This window comes from Micrasema longulum, unplaced genomic scaffold, assembly GCF_059751315.1.
Source record: "Micrasema longulum isolate JH-2025_06_02 unplaced genomic scaffold, ASM5975131v1 h1tg002503l, whole genome shotgun sequence".
In the NCBI taxonomy this organism is placed as follows: Eukaryota; Metazoa; Arthropoda; class Insecta; order Trichoptera; family Brachycentridae; genus Micrasema; species Micrasema longulum.
In genome coordinates, this window is record NW_028279645.1 from 1 (window position 1) to 21,496 (window position 21,496).

The 21,496-nt window shown below is 32.7% G+C and overlaps 2 protein-coding genes and 1 pseudogene across 5 annotated transcripts in view; 1 reads left to right on the forward strand and 2 right to left on the reverse strand.

Moving 5' to 3' along the window:
* Nucleotides 1-165: 165 nt before the first annotated feature.
* Nucleotides 166-1,606, forward strand: LOC148272067 (phenoloxidase-activating factor 2 pseudogene; annotated as a pseudogene). Its single transcript, XR_015824939.1, has 2 exons — nucleotides 166-464; nucleotides 643-1,606. The product of XR_015824939.1 is annotated as a phenoloxidase-activating factor 2 pseudogene (transcript).
* A 5,447-nt stretch (nucleotides 1,607-7,053) lies between these two features.
* Nucleotides 7,054-13,034, reverse strand: mRpS34 (mitochondrial ribosomal protein S34). The gene is made up of 3 exons (XM_088240569.1): nucleotides 12,713-13,034; nucleotides 10,219-10,458; nucleotides 7,054-7,416 (listed from the first exon to the last, which is right to left on the reverse strand). Exons 1-3 carry the CDS (start codon nucleotides 12,887-12,889, stop codon nucleotides 7,270-7,272), a joined length of 564 nt encoding a protein of 187 aa, XP_088096695.1. The 5' UTR covers nucleotides 12,890-13,034; the 3' UTR covers nucleotides 7,054-7,269.
* Nucleotides 13,035-18,864: 5,830 nt separating this feature from the next.
* Nucleotides 18,865-21,496, reverse strand: part of LOC148272069 (3-phosphoinositide-dependent protein kinase 1-like) — a 30,834-nt gene continuing 28,202 nt past the window's right edge. For all 3 annotated transcript variants that reach the window (XM_088240571.1, XM_088240573.1, XM_088240572.1), the window contains exon 5: nucleotides 18,865-21,464. In XM_088240571.1, coding sequence (XP_088096697.1) covers nucleotides 21,348-21,464 — 117 coding nt within the window. In that variant the 3' untranslated portion in view covers nucleotides 18,865-21,347. The remainder of the gene's footprint in view (nucleotides 21,465-21,496) is intronic.

The following is a 21,496-nucleotide window of genomic DNA, read 5'->3' on the forward strand; positions in this document are numbered from 1 at the left end:
TCACATTTCATAATATATATTATCCATTTCCTATTCTTTTCTGTTACCTTAAGACTAATAATATTATTACCAATTGTAATTTTTTGAAATTTATTTATAACATGACAGAATACATATTCAACTCATGAATACCAAACAGAATTGTGATTTTATACAAAATTTCAGCGTCAAGCTTATTTCGGGCAACCACAGCAGCAATGTGGCCCTCGTCATGTTTGCTGTCGTCGACCCAATAGACCACAAGGAATCGGTGGAACCAACAGGGGCCAGTGCGGTAGTCGCCACTCCCAGGGAATTAATGGACGTATAAAGAATCCAGTTTACGTTGATGGAGATAGTGAGTTTGGAGAATATCCATGGCAAGTTGCTATCTTGAAAAAGGATCCAAAAGAATCTGTTTATGTATGCGGTGGTACTCTGATTGATCATTTACATATTGTAACAGCAGCTCACTGTGTCAAAACGTGAGTACCGAGTCAAATAAATTTATTAACAATTTCAAACTTTATGCTGGTCCAAACACATCACATTTATCAAAATGAGTAATTTTTATTCAAAAATGTTCTCAAGAACTGATTTTAAAACCATATTGTTGCAGATAATGTTTATTTTTTAGGTACTGATTATGTATTTATCTTTTAGATACACTGGATTTGATCTCAGAGTACGACTAGGAGAATGGGATGTCAACCATGATGTGGAATTCTACCCGTACGTTGAACGAGATATCATTTCAGTTCACGTACATCCTCAGTATTATGCCGGAACACTGGATAACGACTTGGCTATTCTCAAGATGGATCACCCTGTAGACTGGACAAAGTATCCTCACATCAGCCCCGCTTGTTTACCTGACAAGTTTACCGACTACACCGGAGCTAGATGTTGGACCACTGGATGGGAAAAGATGCCTTCGGAGACTTCGGAAAGTACCAGAACATTCTGAAGGAAGTAGATGTGCCGGTTATTGGTCATCATCAATGTGAAGCTCAACTCAAGCAGACGAGGTTAGGCTACCAATATCAACTGAATCCGGGATTCATCTGCGCTGGCGGAGAAGAAGGAAAAGATGCTTGCAAAGGAGATGGTGGTGGCCCAATGGTTTGTGAGAGAGGAGGAACTTGGCAGTTGGTAGGAGTAGTATCGTGGGGTATAGGCTGCGGACAGGTTAATGTACCCGGTGTATATGTTAAGGTTTCTCACTACCTCGACTGGATTGCACAGATAACAGGAAGATATTAAAATATGTGCTTCATTCCATTGTGATATTCCTGAGAGTTCATAAAACACATTATCAGTCTGAATAAAAACCAATCCAAACTTGGTTTGATGTAAATAAGCCATCTCAAAGTTAATTTATCAGTGATAAAGTAATACCTGTATTTATTTAATCATTCAATTGTTATTTAAAGTCAATTTAAGACTAATTTTAAGGATAAGTATTTATGATTTAGTACCTAGGTTTATAAAAAATTGTCTTTAATTTTTGGGTGGCCATGAATGTCTTATGTTTCCAAAACTGTGAATATGTTGACATTCGACAGCTCATCTGAAACTAAGTGTAAAATGCGTTTGCATGTTATAGATTAATAAAAACATTTTAATTTACAAGAGTCTTTTATTTATAAATCAATACAACTGTAAAGGACTAATTAGCAATATATAACTTGATCTTGAAATCGATCAAATGTAGTTGCACAATTAATAAGTAAAAAATCATGTAGACAAAGATAAACATTTTTTTTTGTCTTTATTCAATAAAATACATACGTTTTTACAATATAAATACATTCTCAAAAGAAAAACATAAATTATTAAAACATATTTGTCCTGATAAAATATTCAAAAATAGTTTGTATCGGCGCTCAGACATTAGTTTTAATTAAGATTCAAATAAAAGGGTACAGACATAATATTAAACTGTATATATAAAAAAAAGAACATAATAAATTTATTTTGTATTTAATGCTTTGAAATAATAAAAAATAGTATCAAGAAAGAAAAAAAAACCAACAAAACCAGATAAAATGGTTTAAAATACTTTTTAAAAAGCAGAAAAAAGGAGAGAGAAAAAACACAATAAAATTGAAGAATAAAAAAACTTGAATATATTTGAAACTGAAGAAAAAATAGTGGGTGTTCATAAATGCAACCAAAACAAGATAAAAAAAATTAAACAAAGTAAATTCTTAAAAATATATAGATGAGTATATATATATATAAACTGAATATTGCACTTGACTTTTTAAAACCACCGAATTAGAAGTTATAATTTTAATATAAAAATTATAATATGGAGTTCTACAAAATAAACACCAAGTCAATAAATAAATTAAAAGTGGTCAATATATTCTAATTCAACCTGAAGTGTACTATTTTTATTAATTTATGTATTGTTTTCAGGCGAAATAAAGATTTACTAACAAAAATAAAAAGAATGGGTAAAGGGGTTTTTGAAAAGAAAAAAATTCTCATTAAATTCATACTCATATTGTCAATACTTCAGATCAATGACTTAATTTTATGAATGCTATTATTATTACTCACTTTACATTATAACACATTTATTTATTAGTTCAAACTAACTTCAACGCTTAAAAACTACAAATTGAATATACCAGATCTACATATTGCAAGGTTATCAAACATATCAACTTTGCCTGATGATGAGTAGCCTGCATGGTCCAATGCCTGAGGCCCTGGCTCCTGGGGGTTAAGGATTCAATTTTCACACAAAATGTTATTTTCAGAATCCCAAATGTTTAACCATAATAATTTGCCCGCTTATAGAGCAGCCCTTTCGCTCTATTGCATAGAACAAAAGTGTTCCAAATTTTTAGTTTAACGACAAACAGATAAGGGCCGGTTTTGGTTTGCGCTTGCAACTCTCGACCCGAGTATCTACAGCCCGTTGAATTGCTGTAAACTGTTGCCAATTTCGTAATTGACAATCATATGGGTTTTGTTTGTATGGGCGACTCTATAAGCGGGTGGAGTATTATTACTTTAAGCGTTTAACACTGTATATCAAAACTAAAATTGCATACTGTCTCATAATGCAAGCATGTTTTTTGGATGTTTGTAAAAGTAAAGGATTACTAACTTTTAAGATAAAATAGTCCGGGAGTAAATAAATTAAAACCCCTTACTTAACAAAGCTAAACTAAAATATGCATGCCCTAAAGCTTTACACACCCACACGCCACTGAGAGGCGGCATAATTGTTATAAGTACTGTATTAAAATACCGGTATGTGTAAATAGTACTCCAATCGGTTTGTGGTCCCGTGGCTAGTGTCTCGGACTCACGGATCAAAGGTCCGTTGTTCGAATCCCACCTTACCCCAACTTGATTCCCATTTTCTAATAGTGAGTTATTTACAACTCGTTGAAAATGGCCCTCAAAATCAAATATTTGCATATAAGAACGAAAATATTTCAATAATAATAATTTAATATACCCTTTTTAAGACAGGCGCTGTGGCGCAGTTGATTAGACGGCCAACTGTGAAACTGGCGTCGCGGGTTCGATTCCCGCCAGTTGCAAGAAAAAAACCAAATAAGATTTTTTCTCAATTGGTCTGGGTGTTGTGGTGAATTTTTCGTTACACTTTCCATTTCCCCTCTTTCCCACCTGCTGACAAGCCTCAAAATACAGGCTTAGCGGGTTATTTCTTTAAAAAAAAAAAGCGATGTGTTCAGTTTTTCATATTCAATAAAAAATATCATACAGTATCTATTGTCAGCAGTTCAAAATACAACAAATCATCAACCGTCAAAAAAAGATAAAGAAAACTGGCTTTTGAATATCCAATAGCATCCACTTTAATCCGTTTTTTGTTGAGCACTTCAATGTAGTGATTTGTATGGATTTGATAAGCACAATGCAGCGATGAAAATCTTGAAGAACAAGTCGAAGAGACCCAAAATTGTCAAGTCCGCGTTTTTTCCGTTCACACAACTCTGATTTTCCTCGGGCGCAGAGATACCGAAAACGATGCCCGCCATCTCTGGGGGAGGAATTCAGCCACACATTTAATTGAAGAATTCAATTAAATGTGCTATCATGAATCGATTCAATATCCCTTCTTGACGGGGATAATCATCGCGTAAAATTGAACCGCTGGCCACAACACGTACAATGAGCATTTTTATAGAAGCGGAAGAGTCAAATAACTGGATTAGTAAAAGAAGCTATTGAGATTTACAAACATACTGACAATACAAACAGAAATGATGGGATGAGTTCAAAATCATTCTGATACCCATTGCACCCAATAATAAATAATTCCATAAAAGCATAGATTGTGAAACGACACAGCTTTCAGATTAACAAACTGAATATAGTGAAACGGTACAAATCTTAAGTATATAAAGTTAAAATACTAAATACAAATCGTCCAGTTTGGTTTCCGAGAGGGCAGAAGCACGGCGGACGCAATTGTTGCTGTTACTCAAAATATTACACAACGCCTTGATAATAGTAGAAAGCTTATTGCATTTTTCTTAGACCTTGCTAAAGCTTTCGACATGGTCTTTCATCTGATTCTCTTGGAACGAATAAAACGTATTGGCGTCAGGGATAAGGCTCTTCTATTGCTTCAGAATTTCTTATCACACAGTCATTCGTACATCACAGGGAGAAACATAAAGTACAAAGTCACTTATTGCTTTTGGAGTTTAACAAGGCAGTCTCCTGGGACCGATTCTGTTTTTGGTCTACATAAACTCCCTATGTGAATTGAGTAATGGTGCGAAAACAATTTCGTTGACGCGGTTTTGTTATTTGAGTCTGGTGACTGGAAATGTGTTTTTTAAAAAGCAAACTATGATATAAACATTATCGAAAAATGGTGAGACGATAATCTTCTAGCTCAGAATATTGATAAAATAAAATACCCAACCTTTTGTATAAATAATAGTACAATGCAAAGCAGCGCGCGTAATCTGTAAATTTACTCTAATAACACATGCTAACTTTTGAAAAGGATAGATTCTATAAAATATCTTGGTGTTATATGAATTTACCATAGGAGGCTCAGGTCCAGTGATTGACTTCTAGGTTAAGAAAGCTGTGCGATATTTTCTGCTCTCTTAGAGAAATTCCGGATATTAGCACTCTCAGAAGTGTGTACTTTTGCTCTGCTTCAATCCGCTTTTACTTATGGAATAGCTGGCTGAGGAGGTTGAGCGGCATCCATTTTAAAGTCTCTAATAATTTCGCAGAAATTATTGCTTAGTATCATATTCCGGTGTCCTCCAACGTATCCATCAGAAAAACTGTTCTAGTGCATGAGGGCACTGGATGTGAGGTAACTTTACCTAAAAGAGGCACTGACACACTTCTGGTCAAACAATTAAGATAGATCTCAGCAAAATGTTGGTACGAGGTTTTCCCAGGGAATGAATTAAGTTAAACCCAAAACCCGGACGACCCTTGCTCAGAGACACCTCTCCTTTATCGCACTGAGAGTGTTTAATATTTTGGAAGAGCGTTTTAAGCTCTCGAGGACAAAAACTATTTTCATTATTTAGTAAAATGAATAGCCGGATTCCAAAGCGCAATGACTATATATTTTTGTTACTTTAAAAAAATTATTCATAAATTTCAAACAGGAAATAAAACATATTTTTACATGCACAACAAACCAAATTATTTTAAAATATATTATGATCAGTTTTCATAAAAAGTGACATCTATGAATGAGAGATAAAACTCTCTCATAGCGATTCTTGGTAACTAACCAATTTTTTTTTATGTTATCATCAAATAATAATAGAGTAATGTAATCCGAATGTGACAAACTACAACATTGTAATTAATTATTGTTTTTTATTTTTTTTATTTGAGAAGGTAAAACATAAACAGAAAAAAAATAATGAAACCCACTAAACCGCGAAACCGGCTTGTCAGAATGAATATGAATAATAGAATAATGACAAATTAAAAAAATTTCAATTTAAATTAACTGACATTTAATCTTAGAGCATACTCTAAGCATTTAATTTTTTAATACATTTTTAAAAATTGTTTCACTACATAAAGTAAAAAGAATTCTGAATTTGAAAATAAATTATTTAAAGTTTTTGAATTAGAATGAACAAGTACCTAGGTACCTTAATACCAATGAAAAGTAATACTATTTTTTTTTTTCATTTATCCTAACTGTTTTCACACGCTTTCACGACACAATTGGGCATTCTGGTTCCGAATTAAATGTCAAACTAACGTCAAAATCCGCTAAATCTGGCTGGCGGTAAAAGAATGACTAAATACGTGTTGGGCATGAGTTAAGTGTATAATTTTAAAGGGCTCAGGATGTGTCTATGTGTATTAATAAGTCAATGGTTTTATTTAAGAAAACAACCTGTTTTTATATTTACATAAAGCATTATTTTTATCTTATTTCCGTATTTTCTCCCTGGATTATGGCACTAGAGCCGTGTTTTTTTACACTCTAGATATTTACCATTGTTTTTTCAATAAATTGTTTACTATAGGAATTAGAACCATGAAAAAACAAGTAAAAATTATGAGTTTTATCAGCTGTCTTCGGCCGCACGGTATACAAATATGATAACTATTTTTCAAAAACGCAAAACGTACCGATACACAAATTTTTATTCTTATACTCTGTTTTAAAAAAATTCGGTTTAGTTTTGATGTGCGGAAAAAGCAATAACGAAACGTTGATTTTGTCTATTTTAGTTAGGCATAAAAGGTCCGACATGCAGTTGTCTTTTTCACACAGTATTGGTGGAGGCATCTGCAAGACAGTGACAGGAAAACAATGTTCAAATACCTATTTATCAAAATTTTCTGTCGTTGCATATCCTTACAATTTATGTAATCCGAAACACAAAAATAATGTACATGAGCATATTTAATTTAACTAAATATGTACTAGTACAATAATTTTTATCAAACTTTTGATTGTGTTCATTTAATCTACATACGACTATATACTCAAATCTAGATATAGCAAAGCTTTGCTGGGTTCGGCTCGTAATCTATAAAATTGAAATGTTCAACAAAATCAAATAAAACATCAGGTTGCATTTGTTTCTAGTTTAAACTTCTTTTATTTTCATTTTCAATCGAGTAAATACTTAGAAATACAACTTGTTTCACATGCTAATACATTACTATGGTTTATGGAAATGTAAAAAATAGTTTTTGCAAATATACACCCATTTATATATCCAATGATATTTAAACAAATAGAATAACATGGCTGTGTGTGTACATTATTAACTATTCTAAAAATAATTACTGTACTTTTGGTTCACTATAAAGATGCTTCGACTTGTCCATTCCTAGTCCGATCGGTAAAATAATGGGACTCTCATGCTCTTCTTTACAAACATTATTTTTAGATTTATTGCATCTCAATATTAAGTGAAGATTTTCTGGAACCTGAAAAGAGAAATTTACAAATACAATCGTATTATTCTGAAAAACAATCATTTTGTACACTCCCTTTTTAAATTAAACTGAATGTTTTGATTTGACTTCTACCGACCTGTTAAACAGGCTAGCTTCCGCAGGGGTTTTGGAACCTTACACCATATTCAATCTATACAGCTGTTTATAGAGAGAACCACAGAATACAACATTAACATATTTATTTAACTTTTTGTACATAATGTTATTTGTACATTGGCAGGCTTATTGCCAAATGGCAATTTCTTCCAACCAACCAATAAAATAAAGGTTTTATTTTTATAATTCAAGTTATAGAACACATTCAATAGAAAAAAAGATTAAAAAGCTAAAGATATATAAAAATAGAAATAAACGTAATAAATTACCTTAAATCAAAACTATTACCAAATGGGAAAAAGAAAAAAAGAGGAAAGAGGAAAGAAGGAGAGATTAAGGAAGAGAAAGGAGATGTTTCTTCAGACGTGATTTAAACAGAGATAATGTAGTAACATCTTTGATGGTGTATGGGAGATGATTCCACAGTCGATCCGCATGGACACTATATGAGTTAGATAAGAAAGAGGAATTGTGGATGGGTATTAAGAGAGTGCCTTGAGAATTAGAACGAAGAGGTAAACCATGAACACATAAGCATTGAAATTTTTCACGCAGGTATATAGGAGCGTTAGGACTATGAAGTACATTGAACAGAAGCGAGAGGGAGTGATAGTATCTCCGCTGTCTAATTTTAAGCCATTTCAGTTGCCGACGATAATCAAAAATGTGGTCATATTTCCTAAGACCAGAAATGTACCTTATGCATGTATTCTGAAGTCGTTCAAGTTTATCTAGTTGCTCACAGCTTAAATCAGTCATGGAAACATCAGCGTAATCTAGAATGGGTAGTATTAATGCTTGTACAGGGGTGCATTTAGTATTAATGGGTAAGAATTTTTGCAACCTTCTAAGTGAGTGTAGACTGAAAAACATTTTGCGGCTTAATTCATTAGTATAAGCTCGCCAGCAGAGATGTTCATCCATTTGTACTCCTAGATTTTTTACGGATTTCTTGTATTGAATATTGTTACCATTGACTACCCGCAAACATAATTTGTGTTTTAGATGGGTTTATTAGTAAACCATACTCTTTTGTCCACTCACATACACATGGCCTTTATAGATTATCGTAAAACATTCGATTCTGTGGAAATCTGGGCAATTATAAGCGTATTTAAAAATGCCAGTATTTATTCTGGATTTTATTTTTATTTTATAATAACTATTTTTAAAACTACATATTACTTACGTATTATTACATAACATTACACGAGGTTGATCAAATATGTATATGAAAATGCTACCATGGATGTAAAAAAAAACAACTATCTAAAAACTGAGAAAATCAAGATCAAAAAGGGTATAAGACAGGGTGACACGATATCTCCAAAACTCTTAACCTTTGAAGACATTTTCGTGACGCTAAATTGGAATAATAAAGGCATAAAAATAGATGGAGAGTATTTAAATCAACTCCGTTTTCCAGACGATATAGTAATAATAAGTAAAGAGGTAAATGAACTGGGAACTATGGTAAAAGAATTATACAAAGCCTCTAGAAATAAAACTATTGGTGCTGTTGACGAGTACATTTACCTTGGGCACAAAATCAAACTGGGAAAATTAAATCAAACTGCGGAACCGCCTCGCAAATTTAGAAATAAAGAAATCCCTAAGTATCTGAAGGCCAAAAGTCTATAACTATTGTGTTCGGGCGGTGACAACATACGGTCTTGAAAACATGTCACTCACTGCCACATGTGTTTACAAAATTAAGTGGACTCAGCGGTCTATGGAAAGACAAATGTTGGGTGTCTCCTTAAAAGACCGAATAAGGAATGAGGAGATAGTGCAGAAAGAGTGGGAATACGAAAATGGCAGTGGGCGGGTCGTGTGGCGACACAAGAAGTTGATAGGTGAACCACCAGAATACTAAATTGGATACCCTAAGAAAACAAAAGGATAGTAGGGAGACCACAGAGAAAATGGACTGATAACATCGTTGAACTCGTGGGACATGGATGGAAACAGAGTGCCCAGGACAGAAAATAATGGAAAAATTTGGAAGAGGTGAGAAATGGGCTGATAAGAAGAAGAATGTTTTGATTTGGCGCTATCACATTACTATTTTTATGTAACATTTGTTTATCATTTAATCAAATAAAATTGCTTTGTATTTCCAAAACTTGGCTTTCAAATGCATATTTCAATCAAGCTATATATACATAATATATTTATTATGTAATTTACCACTGTAATTCGGCCTCTCGTCCTGTTGTAGAGAAAACACAGACATAAAATACAATTTGACACTCTCGCGGCTGTAGTTTGAAATGTCAAATGGATCTATCTATCTATCATATACTAAAGCGCCAATTATAGTTTAAAAAATGCCCAAAAAAATCAGAGAAAAGGTGAACCCACCAAACTCAACTGAGCCATGTGGGACTAGTTTTCCTCGGTTCTTTCCTTAGATTTGTTTACGACGGTTGGACTAATATTTGTCAGTATAGGTAATCCTAATATTATAACAGTGTTAATGTTTTTGAATCATCTACATTTAGTTTCAATCCCTGGGATCGGCTTGCAGAAAACATTCCCGACAGGAGATATTCCATTTCTCAGCCGCTCTTTTCAACCGGACATGATATGATGTGCGTAGTTCATAAGGATCTTCTTTAATTTGATCGAGGGCATCTCCCATAACAAACCTTTTACTTTAAATACAAATATTACCTTTAACCCTTTATTTTTATAGTCTTTAACAACGAACTGTTTAAGTAGCGGAGGAAACTCCAGCTTGGAAGAAATAACTTTTTCTTGAATCGAAGTATTTATTTTGCAGTAATTTTCTTCTTCGTCCTTAGGTATTAATATGTAATCTGGTTTATATGAGGTGTGATATATTTCTTCTAATCTTGGATAAACTTTGCCCCTAAATGTCTTCTGGACACAGACCTTCACTTTACGCGGATCCTGAAAAGACAGTCAAATTAGGGAAGTATAGCGAGAAAAAAGTTACAATCAGTTTTGAGTTAAAATACTGCAATTCATATTGTTTCTTCCTGATATTGTTAATGATTTAATTTGGTTTTGTACAGTGGGGCAGTAAATATGGCTTCATAAGTGATTCATTTCAGTTAGTAAAAACACAAAAAAACTAATTGCCAGATCACCGGGGATATGAAACATGTTTGATATGAGTCAGTTCAATATAAACCAACTGCTGTCCACACAGTAAGCTTCATGGAAAGATTTAAGCAAAATTAAAAGGGATAAATTTCCCTATAATCATTTACTTCCAATTTCAACTAGCCACAATCTAGAACAATCTTATAACATACTGAGTTGTTGTTACTTGCAACATAGACATTTACTTATGATGTAGAGATTTTTAATACAACAATAATTTATTTTTAAAAGTTCTTAAATATATTTATAGCTAATTATTAAAGTCGATACATTATTTTTCTTGCAATTTTTTATCTGTTTTTGATATGTGTATTTTTTACATCTGATACTCTTACTGAAATTTATTTGTGTTAATAACATATACATCATTATCATATACACTTACTGTAATTAAATTTTAATTAATAATATGTGTTAATACCTTTTTTTTTTAAATATTTACTTTTTATACTAGCATTTTTCTTCTCCATTTTATTGACTTATCTACCTAATGTTTTTTTTTTTAAATGCATATTTTTGTGCATAATTAAAGATACATAACAAAAAATATTATCCGATTGTCGTTCGAGCATTCAAGCTATAACTGATAGTCGGTCGGTAAATCCATTCATTGCAGATATTTAGAGTAAAATTAAGCACCTAAAAATCAGAGGGATGATTATTCAAATATTCTGGATAAGAGGATGTGCTGGTATCGTAGGAAATGAGAGAGCAGATGAACGAGCAAAAGCCACAACTTGTAAAAGAACGGCACCTTTCTTCTCAGAATTTCCCAGTTGGGAGAAGGATCATTACCGCGCTGTTGTTTTTCCCAGTGCTGGCTGATGCAGCAAACTTCTGTCGTCATTACGAAAGTACTTTCGAAACGACCCGAATTTTTACCTGACACGGAGCTATGAGAAGTTACCTATATAGGTTTAAATTAAGGAATCATGAATATGTCCATGCAATGATATTTCTTCGCAGCGAACATCTGTTATTTCAGTGCCCATTTTGCAGTTTACAACACCATAATCTTGAAGCAGAATGCAGGAAAGATGGAATATTCTTGACCGATATTCACATTGTCGTTAAAAGAAGTTATCAAGCGCCATTGTTCTTAGACTTTGCAACAATGGTGATTGGACTCATAAAGGTAATAAACCAAAATCAGTGATCAAACATCCTATTTCCAAGATAAACAATAACGATTTTTTCCGAGTACCTTAGCCTTGTACATGATACTAAATACAGGGGTCCAAATATATATTTTTGGAAAGATAGATTATTAAAATATTTTTTTTACTGTACTAAGTTTTATATTTTATTTTGTATTGCAGCATCCTTTTTTGGTTTCTATAATATTAACTCTCCCTTCCCAGTGATGTGTAGTACACATGGCATCTAATAACTTTTATATCTCTGTAAATATAATAAATACTGCATTAAGATTTTCAGTATTTCTTCATTAGACATTTAAGTATTGATTGAAATAACATATTATTAAATAATAAATATTTATTGGGCACAGAAAAGCATTTACCAGAAATAGGAAATAAATCACCTGAACAATCAAAAGCCTACCGATGTGTCGAATCGTTGCAGGGATGAAGTAAGAGAATCAAATATACTACTGTCTCAAATACTGGTTACGTCTCACTCTTGACGATATAGATATATTCGCGAGCGAGATAATTTTATGCGTTACGCTGGCCAGCCTGTACCAATGCCACAAGACGTCAGTTACTCTCGGAGCTCCGCTAAGGGTGGTCCGTTGACTCACGCTGTGAGCGTAAGCAAATGGTTTTTACATGTTTTTAGTAATTATATTTAAAATATTATCGCTTTTGACTTCAAATATAGTTGATTGAAGCAATTGCATGTTCCAATTGTAAGATTTTTAGCCTCTCATTTTTGTACGTGCATTGACTACACAGCACCGGAATGGGCGGATTTTTATAGCCCAGTAAGGGAGGAGTGTTATGAGCAGTGATAGTGATAAAAGTTTTAAAACTCGGATAAAGAAAAACATGCTTAAAACATGAAGAGTTGTACTCACCTCATTTGGTTGCGATTCGACTTTGACAATTTTCATAAAACACGGTTCAGGATATCTATCAAAAGTAAATCTTGTAATTATTCTCCCAACCCCAAAATTATTAAGATTACCGACAATCTCCCACAATGTCTTCCCTTTAAAATTTGTTTTTCTTCCAATGTACTTAATAATAGACATAGCTCAAGAAATAAGGATTGCGGCCGATAGTTTACTTCTTCACTACAATATTTTGTAGATAATAAAATGTACACCGAGTTAACCTCAAAGCTGCAGTCTACCTAGACTGTCTACAGACTTTGCGATGCGAGAAGTTAGTAATGGCATTATAATCGAATAGTGTGAAAATTTTCTTTACCGAACCATTCGATTAGAAGCATATATCTATAATATTAATATTCTTAAAATTATTGATTGAGTCTGTCTAATCAATGCAGTTAATCCAATCAGTCCGGTAAAATAAGGGTGGTTGGAAACTTATTTATTATTTGATTTTTTGGTTTTATTTATTTAGTTTCTACTCGTGGGTAAAATTTTTTCTAAAAGAAATCAAGTGGAGATAAGACCGCTTTATAGTGTAATATTTCGTGTGTTTACCTGCCAATTGATAAATGAAATAACTAAAAAATAATTATTGTAATACCCACTCTCTGTTATTTGTTAAGGTCGTCCCATGCTACGCACGTCAGCAATAGCAGAAGACACACGTCGTTTGGAAAGAAAATACACATGCGTCCTTAATTGTTTTGTATGGCGCTATCTCTCTTTTTCATCATCAGACTGGTTCTAGGTGAACGTAAAATATTTTGAGGTTATAAAATCGAAGTTGTTATTCTGTTTGTTTGTTTATGAGGCTTATTTTCTGTGAACTGTGCTTAATTTTTTGTTCTTACTTATGAAATAAGATAATAAATGAGCTAAAACAGTGAATTAGTAAGTACTGAAAGGTATGTTTTAATTATTTGTTTTAAATGAGTAAGTCCGCAATAAATACTAACATTAAAAACGTGATATTTCATTAAATAAAATAGAAAGGTACTGTAAATGTTAAATATATTTGGGCTAAATTAGAATAAAATGGAAATTTACTTTCGGTTAGTTTAAATTATTTGTTCTTAATGAGATCACAATAAATACTGAAGTTAAAAACATTTTATTAAAATAAATGATCTGCTGTCATTTCATTAAACTATGAAATAATTATAAAGAGAAATGACATAATTTTGATTCATGAACTTTAAAAATAATAAGACCGAAGGATAAGTAGTATTCAATTTATAAAGGAATAATATAAATAACATAATAGGTGGCCTCCGTGGTGAGGTGGTTAAGACACTTGACGCACGCACGGAAAGTTCCAGGTTAGATTCCCGACGAGGAAACGAATATTCAAAATTTGATTTTTCTCAAACCTGTATATGCTGTGCTCTAATTTACCATTGTCATTGAGCCTCCTGACCTGTTGTGGTATAATATTAAAAATTAAAGAATTATAATATTAAAAATAAAAAGATGGTAGAAAAAGTAGCTTTCTGAACAAACAGATAAAAGGAGTATTTGGTTTATTCATTTATAAGTGGATTGCCCATTTTGGGGACGAACAAATAGTAATACAATTAATTCTATGGAAAAAATGGAAATTTTAATAATCAGTAGAATTTCGATGAAATTCAGTAGATCGATGGATTTTTTTCGCACTTTAATTTACAGCACAGTTCACTCAGGTTTAAGAAAAATCACATTTAATTTTTGTGTTCTCGCCGGGAATTGCATTCAGAACCTACCGTACGTGAGTCATGCGTCTTAACCAAGGAATAACCTTCTTTTTCATATTCCTCTTGTTTCATCTAATTATAGGCAAAATTATTTTTTTATGGTGAATTTTTATAATTTTAACGTACTGATTAAATCATTAAACAAAGACGTCTTTGCGAATAATCACAATGACGTACGGCGTTTGCTTTCGAAAATGTTTGATTTCTGTTCATTTTATGTTCGGGAATATTTTTTAACTTACTGTGATGCTACTTGTGAAAACCTGTAATTAGCTTATTTGTTATTTGTTTTGTTTTATATACAAGATAAATAAAGCCGTTGGTTATCCAAACAAAGAATAAATAAATAATCACTACACCATGGAGGCCGCCGAGATATTAAATATATTACATTCGAGATTTAAATTTATCTTTTACCTTATCCTCTGTAGATAAACATCAGATGCAGCATTACTTTTTTGTTTGTCTGTTTATTTCATTTCCCCAATGGATGAAATTTCACAGTGCCCAAGATACTAATTAATCAATTAAAGCCCGAAGGGCAGATCAACTGAGGCCCACAGGCCCGATAAAGCGAGGCTCGAAGGGTCGAATATCCTAGCACGTAACAGTTGGCGATAGCCAACTGTTGCTTGCTAGTCTACTATTATACTGCCTGTGTCTAGAATTTTAACTGCGAATAACATTTTCTGACACTATTTTCAAAACATCTTGGATGATGGCTACTGTTTTATCTATTTAATAAATATTACAACTATGACAAGTGACATAAGATTAATGATCATACCAGTAAATAAGCCTTTAAAGACAAGGAAACAAATGTGGAACCAATAATTTCGTTCTTAAATGGGAAAAGAGTTGTCAGCTTTATAAAATCAAAAACTCAAATTTTAATGTCATTATCATTACAATAAACTGTTGATCTTAACGATTTTTTTTAAGTTATATCAATAACAAATTAAGTTTGAGCTTAAAGCGAACCAGCTGCTACGACCGCAACAAAATTTTAACGCCTGGTAAAAAAAAATATTTCCGAAAAAAATTTTAGAGGTCGGTAATAGAGATGGGCATTTCAGTGTTTTTATAAAAACGACAACAACAGTTACTGTTTCACAAAATAAACAGTAATGAAAATTGTCAATTTTCATAGTTTTTTATCTTTCTCTTCTTTTTAGGAGCCTCGGCTTTACTTCATTCAAGAGCAATTATCTGAACATACCGTTCAGATACACCTACAAAAAAACAAATTTATAAAACATATTGTCAGAAATATATTTATTTTTATTTTTGATTTACTACACAAAATCTATGTATTGAAAAAATGATTTTGAAAAAGTAGGGTAATTAATCCAAAGATATGACAACACCTACCAATGATAGCAGCAACTCGAGCATTCACTTTTTTAAATGGAATTAAGGGCCCATTATTTCTTAGTTCCCTTTCACAAAATGTTTTAACTTTTAGAATAGTCTCTCTTATACCACTTTTTATTACTTTCGGCATGACTACATGGTATTACTTTGGGGATTGTAAGCGTGAAATAATTTGAAAAAATAAAACACAATAACGATGACAGAAAAGAGTCCATAGATAGATCTCATTTAAAAAAATAGTTCCTGTTTATGCCATCGCCAAGATACTTGTGACTGTACATGGAGAATATCGCATTAAAATAACAGTTCGTAAGAATAACCGATTATAAAATTTAACATCGACAGCTCTATGATAAAATTTTTGACACACATGGCTTCCAACAAAAGAAACACTAATTAACATGAAGAAAAAAAAGTTTTAGTACCTATCGTGGTACCTATGTCAGCATTCAAATGGGGAGAGTTGTCAAAATAAGAAATGTCTTCAAATTGCAAATGCTCGTAGCTCGTCAGCTCGTGTAACATTTTTTAGTTGTCTTAGGTAAATATCTAATCTGGATATTCCAATGAAATAATTTTGTTCTCTTCATTTGGTAAAAAAACATGCTGAACTTTTGTAATGTATGTGTCTCATAGTTTTGGCTGTCTTCATAACAGTATTTATATATTTAGAACTTTGAAAAAATTGGTGTCTAAATGAATGCTTGTAATTGGGCATTACTATTGATAATTTTCTGAAATGGGACAAGCATATTATCAAAACGTGTAAAATATAAAAACCACGTTTAGAACCAAATATTTTGGTCTAAAAAAACATTAAGAATTATTTATCGATCACTAGCAGAATCAAAAATGAGGTATGCTATAAACGGTTAGGGTCTTATTCTTATTCTTTGTGGTGAGGGTCAGTGCTATGCAAGCTCCTGACGTCACTACGACCTGTAGAGATTTATTGTGACGGGTCCCCGTGAATAGTTCTCGTCCTCCAAGTCCAGGTCTATAAAGAGCCTGGCTACTGTGTGGAAGGCAAGAGTTTAAATTTTGTTAAATCTCCCCCTCCATGCAAATAGAGCTCAAGTATCAGGCTATTAGGTAGGGGGCACGGGCCGCTCCTGACCAAAAACTCTGGCAGTTCATTTCTTTCCATTTTGTCAACTTGTACCTATGTTAATTAAAAAAAATAAAAAAATAATACGATAAGTCCTGACTTGGTAAATGAGCCATATTAATATGACAGCCTGCGTATCGGAATGAGGAATGCTAAATTCGCCATGGTTTTTGTTTGCATACTGCTTTATACGCATTAACATTTTGGGTAACTAAATCAAGTGAATTCTTACTAATATTATGTCATTAGACATGGTCAAAGTGATGTTACAAATGAACTTCATGTTTCAAATCTGCGCATGCGTTGGCAATGCTTGGAGTATGTATATTGTCTTCTCTCTCTAAAGCTAGGGTTTCCTAGGACAGCAGTGCCTGTATCTTAACGGCCGTAGTGAACGGTGATGTGGTGGACAGCCGTCGTAACGGTGACTAGAAAGTGGTTTACTAGGAAAATGCTGTTGATAAATGTTATCACCACCGTTTTCCTAGGAAACCACTCTCTAGTCTCCGTTACGACACCTGTCTACCGCATCGCCATTCACTACAGCCGATACGGGCACCGCTGTCCTAGGAAACCCTAGCTTAAAGCATGGTTCACCGGTATGAAGTATAGTCTATCTTGCTCAAATTACAAAACAAAAGATTGTGCAAAACCGAATATGCATGGTGAGGACAGCGCATGCGTAGACAAGACGAGAAAATCGTTCACTGGAGTCGATCTCGCTAGATCTTTTGGCGCTAGTATTGAATATAATGCTGTAAGAGTATGTTGCAATAAATACTTGTTTCTTCATATTACATTTGAATTTTCAATATCAATTATGACAATTACTAATTTCTTTACACATATTTTTATTTGGCAGTGCACTGGACTTTTGCACATATTAAGGAACCACCTCTGGTAGGTGGGAGCTATTTAACATCCTTAGGTTTAACCAGTGGTCCACCGAGGATGAGGCTCCTTTTATGATGTAAAGCATCACATTCACATAGAATATGTATAGGTGTTTACTCATCTGCACTGCAGAACCTACATCTAGAAGTTTCGGAAAGGTTCATTCTAGCAAGGTGTTTGTTCTATCTGCAGTGCCCTGTAAAGGCTTTACTGATGACCCTCACTTGATTTCGTCTGAGTTTTATTAGGTCAAAAGCAAAACTTTCTTTTATCAGTTCCTTCGCATGATGCTGACCAGGCACTTTTTGCCAGAGCATTACACTCTGCTTCTAGGCCCGTGACATAAACTCATTACGAGGAGCGCATTTAGGTAACCCACAGTAGGGTTCAGGGCCATTGCCAAAAAATAACTTATCTTATTTTTTGTTTTGTACACCATTTTGTGAAAAGGCCTTTACTTATATTGTTATGGTATTTGTTACTATTAATATGGTGTAAAGTTTCCGCAAACCAAGTTTTGTAAAGTTTCCATTGAAAATACATAAAAATGGCATTTTTCAATAAAAAATATTAAAGCGCCATCCATGAATAATTAGTTTAGAATAGCGTAAATGATTTAAATCTTAACTCAGCAGTTGTTTGCACCTGATGATTAGCACAAATAATGACTATCATCTAGTGACAATAATGAGACAAATCCGGGTCTCAGTCCAGGAGTGGGTAGATAATATTTTTTTTTCCCAAATAAATATTACTGATTTATTCGGAGATTTTTATAAATATCTGATAATTTAAAATTTGTATTTTTTTTGTCAGAACTAGCCATAGAAAAGTGTCTCACCGGATATCAAACACGGAGTCACATGCATGATGTACACAACAATAATTGACTGAATAATTCAGTATCTCATTAGAAATAATCATTGAATTTTTGTACTTAAAAAATCCATATGTTTTTATGGTTTTGAAGGGTTTTTTGGTATGGGAAAGAACAAGTAAAAGAGTTTGTAAATTATATTGAAATGTTTTATTTCAAGATGAAAGAAATACTTGCATTATAAGTTAATTAAATTAAATAAGTATTAATTCTAATAATATTTTATTATTTTGCTATCTACCCAAGGAATTACTTACACTTAGTATATCAGTTGAAATAAATAATTCTCGGAGTTATCGCAATTGAGCATTAGAAATTGGTTTTACCGACTCAGTGATGCTTCATGGTGCTATTTACATTGCATTTTTAGTTTCAATCTATAAAAGGCAATTCCGACTCACTATTGCAATTCGCTTTGAAGTATGAATATGTTAGCCATAAATAAATGCAATAATGATGCCATGAAATCATAATTGTATTGGAAAACAACAGAATGGTCATTAAATGAACTTTTTTCAAAATTTCATTTTTGCGAAAATTTGCAATTTTTCATCTGAGAATGGTATATTTACAAGTAAATTTTGCAGAAAACATTGAAGATGTACAATTTTATCTAAATTTATTAATAACAATTTTATTAAATCACAATATTAAATACAGCATTTATGGTATACTATGTATGTACATAAACATTGGCGTAAAATTTAGCATTGCCTTTAGATACTATTATTGTTTTCATTAAATGAAGGCCCTCTGTAAATGAACTACTTCATATCATGAAAAAGCAAATGTTTCCAGAGGCAACTAGTTTTCCAACAGAAAATCTACTGCAGATTACAAAATCTTTTGGACATAGTAAATAGCTAAAATAAACATACCAGAAAATACTATCAGTCTTGATAACACTTATCCTTAATTTACAGTCACAGATATAATATAAATTAAGAGACACAGAAGAATCACAACAGAAGGAAATGCTGCAGAACACACAATATATGTATATTTAAATAAATAAAACCAGCATTAAAATAGTGTTATAAAATAAAGTCTAAATGAAAAATTAACCACACAAAACAATTTCGGGTGAATATTAAGTGTACTATAATATACATAAACACTTTAATTCAATTTTAAACATTTACTAAATTTGTAATTCCAATTAATGTGTGTCAAATAATATTTATAAATAATTAAGCTATTATCTTAAGATTACAATAATTATTATTATCACGCTGGTGTAAACACGCTGGATAACAAAGGAAAACTCTGAAACACTAATATAGTGTTGCGGGAGTGATATAAGATTGATAGTTCACCAAAAATGTTCAGTCATTTCTATGTATGGATTTTCTTTCAATTCATGAAAACTAAAACCATACATAAAGATTCCAACATTTGTCTCCAAATAGCAACATAGGATCTTCATATAAAGGAATGGATAATGTTGATTTGAAATTATTAACTTTACTCAATGAAGAACAAAAATTTAAACATTTAATACAAAAAAAAAATACAATCATTTTATTTACGGAAGTCCATAGAAATTTTAACTGAATCATAAAAAAACAAACAATTGTATATAAATACATAATTCTGTGCTCGAAACACAATAATTAATAAATTCATAACATTTTTCAACTCTATATCACGAAGATTCGTATGTGTTTTATCGATCACCCTTTACATCAGTCTCTCATTGCCAAATAAACAAGTAATAATTAAGCTAATTAATAAATAAATTATATTCATCTGGCAAGATTTTAGGAAAATTGGAGAAACTGTGATCTGGCAATCACTTACTTAAATAACCAACTATAGTAAAAGATTAATAATTTTACTGTTACCTTAAGGCAACCATTTAGTAAAGTACTAATCTAATATTGGCAGAATTACCTAAATATATAAATAGTAACATAAAATGATATATACACAATAATATATTGATAGTATATTTGTTTGGTACTATAAACACTTTTCAGTGAACACACTCCACGTCTCAATCTGACACCAATTACGCAAACTAAATCAGTTTACTTAGAGAACTTTTATAAATAAAACTGAACAATTTGGCGGCTACTTATTATTAATCATAAATAATTTTATTACTTATATTTGAATTTCCCTAAAGGCAGTAATAATCTGCACTCGGTAAATTTGAATTTAACAGTATCAAATTAAACTATCGCGTTAATTTTCGGCAAGGATCATTCACCGGAGAATTAAAACATTATCTACAAGTCCAGTAAACGATATCACTTGCCCGATTACAATCTAAGAACAAATCAGATATTCAAGGAACATTTCACAGAGGCAGTGTATAAACAATATTATTAACAGTTCTTTATCACAATTAGCAGCAATCTCCTCCGACTATTTACGACGATAATAGCGCAGAACATCGCAGCTGACGTCTCGGGAACTTTATCTATCTCTTCATTAGTCGCAATGGTCGCCTAACTCCGGACCCGGTCCATTGTGGATGGTCGCCACGGGTTCCCTACTGTACAACTCCTAGGGGCAATAGTACTATATACAGGGGGCGGCGGGGAGGTCCTCAGGGGGTCTCCTGTGTTCAGGGGGCGCCGGCTCGGGGCCTGTCGAGCGCGCCCCCTACGTGGGGTGGTGGTAGGCGCTGCATGGGTACGTGTTCCGGTATACGGCCTCGATGGCATCCCTCCACTCCAAGGCAAACGACTCGGGATCTTCCAGGTAGTATGTTCTGTTCGGCTGTAACGACAAACAAATACTTATTACATAAC

Bases quoted from the DNA above. Each gene is read 5' to 3' on its own strand.
- mRpS34 (XM_088240569.1), bottom strand. From the start codon at position 12,889: ATGTCTATTATTAAGTACATTGGAAGAAAAACAAATTTTAAAGGGAAG. The intron at 10,459-12,712 runs GTGAGTACAACT...CTGTCTTTTCAG, and splicing joins TCGAATCGCAACCAAATGAG to GATCCGCGTAAAGTGAAGGT. The intron at 7,417-10,218 runs GTAATATTTGTA...TTCTCTTTTCAG, and splicing joins ATAAAAATAAAGGGTTAAAG to GTTCCAGAAAATCTTCACTT.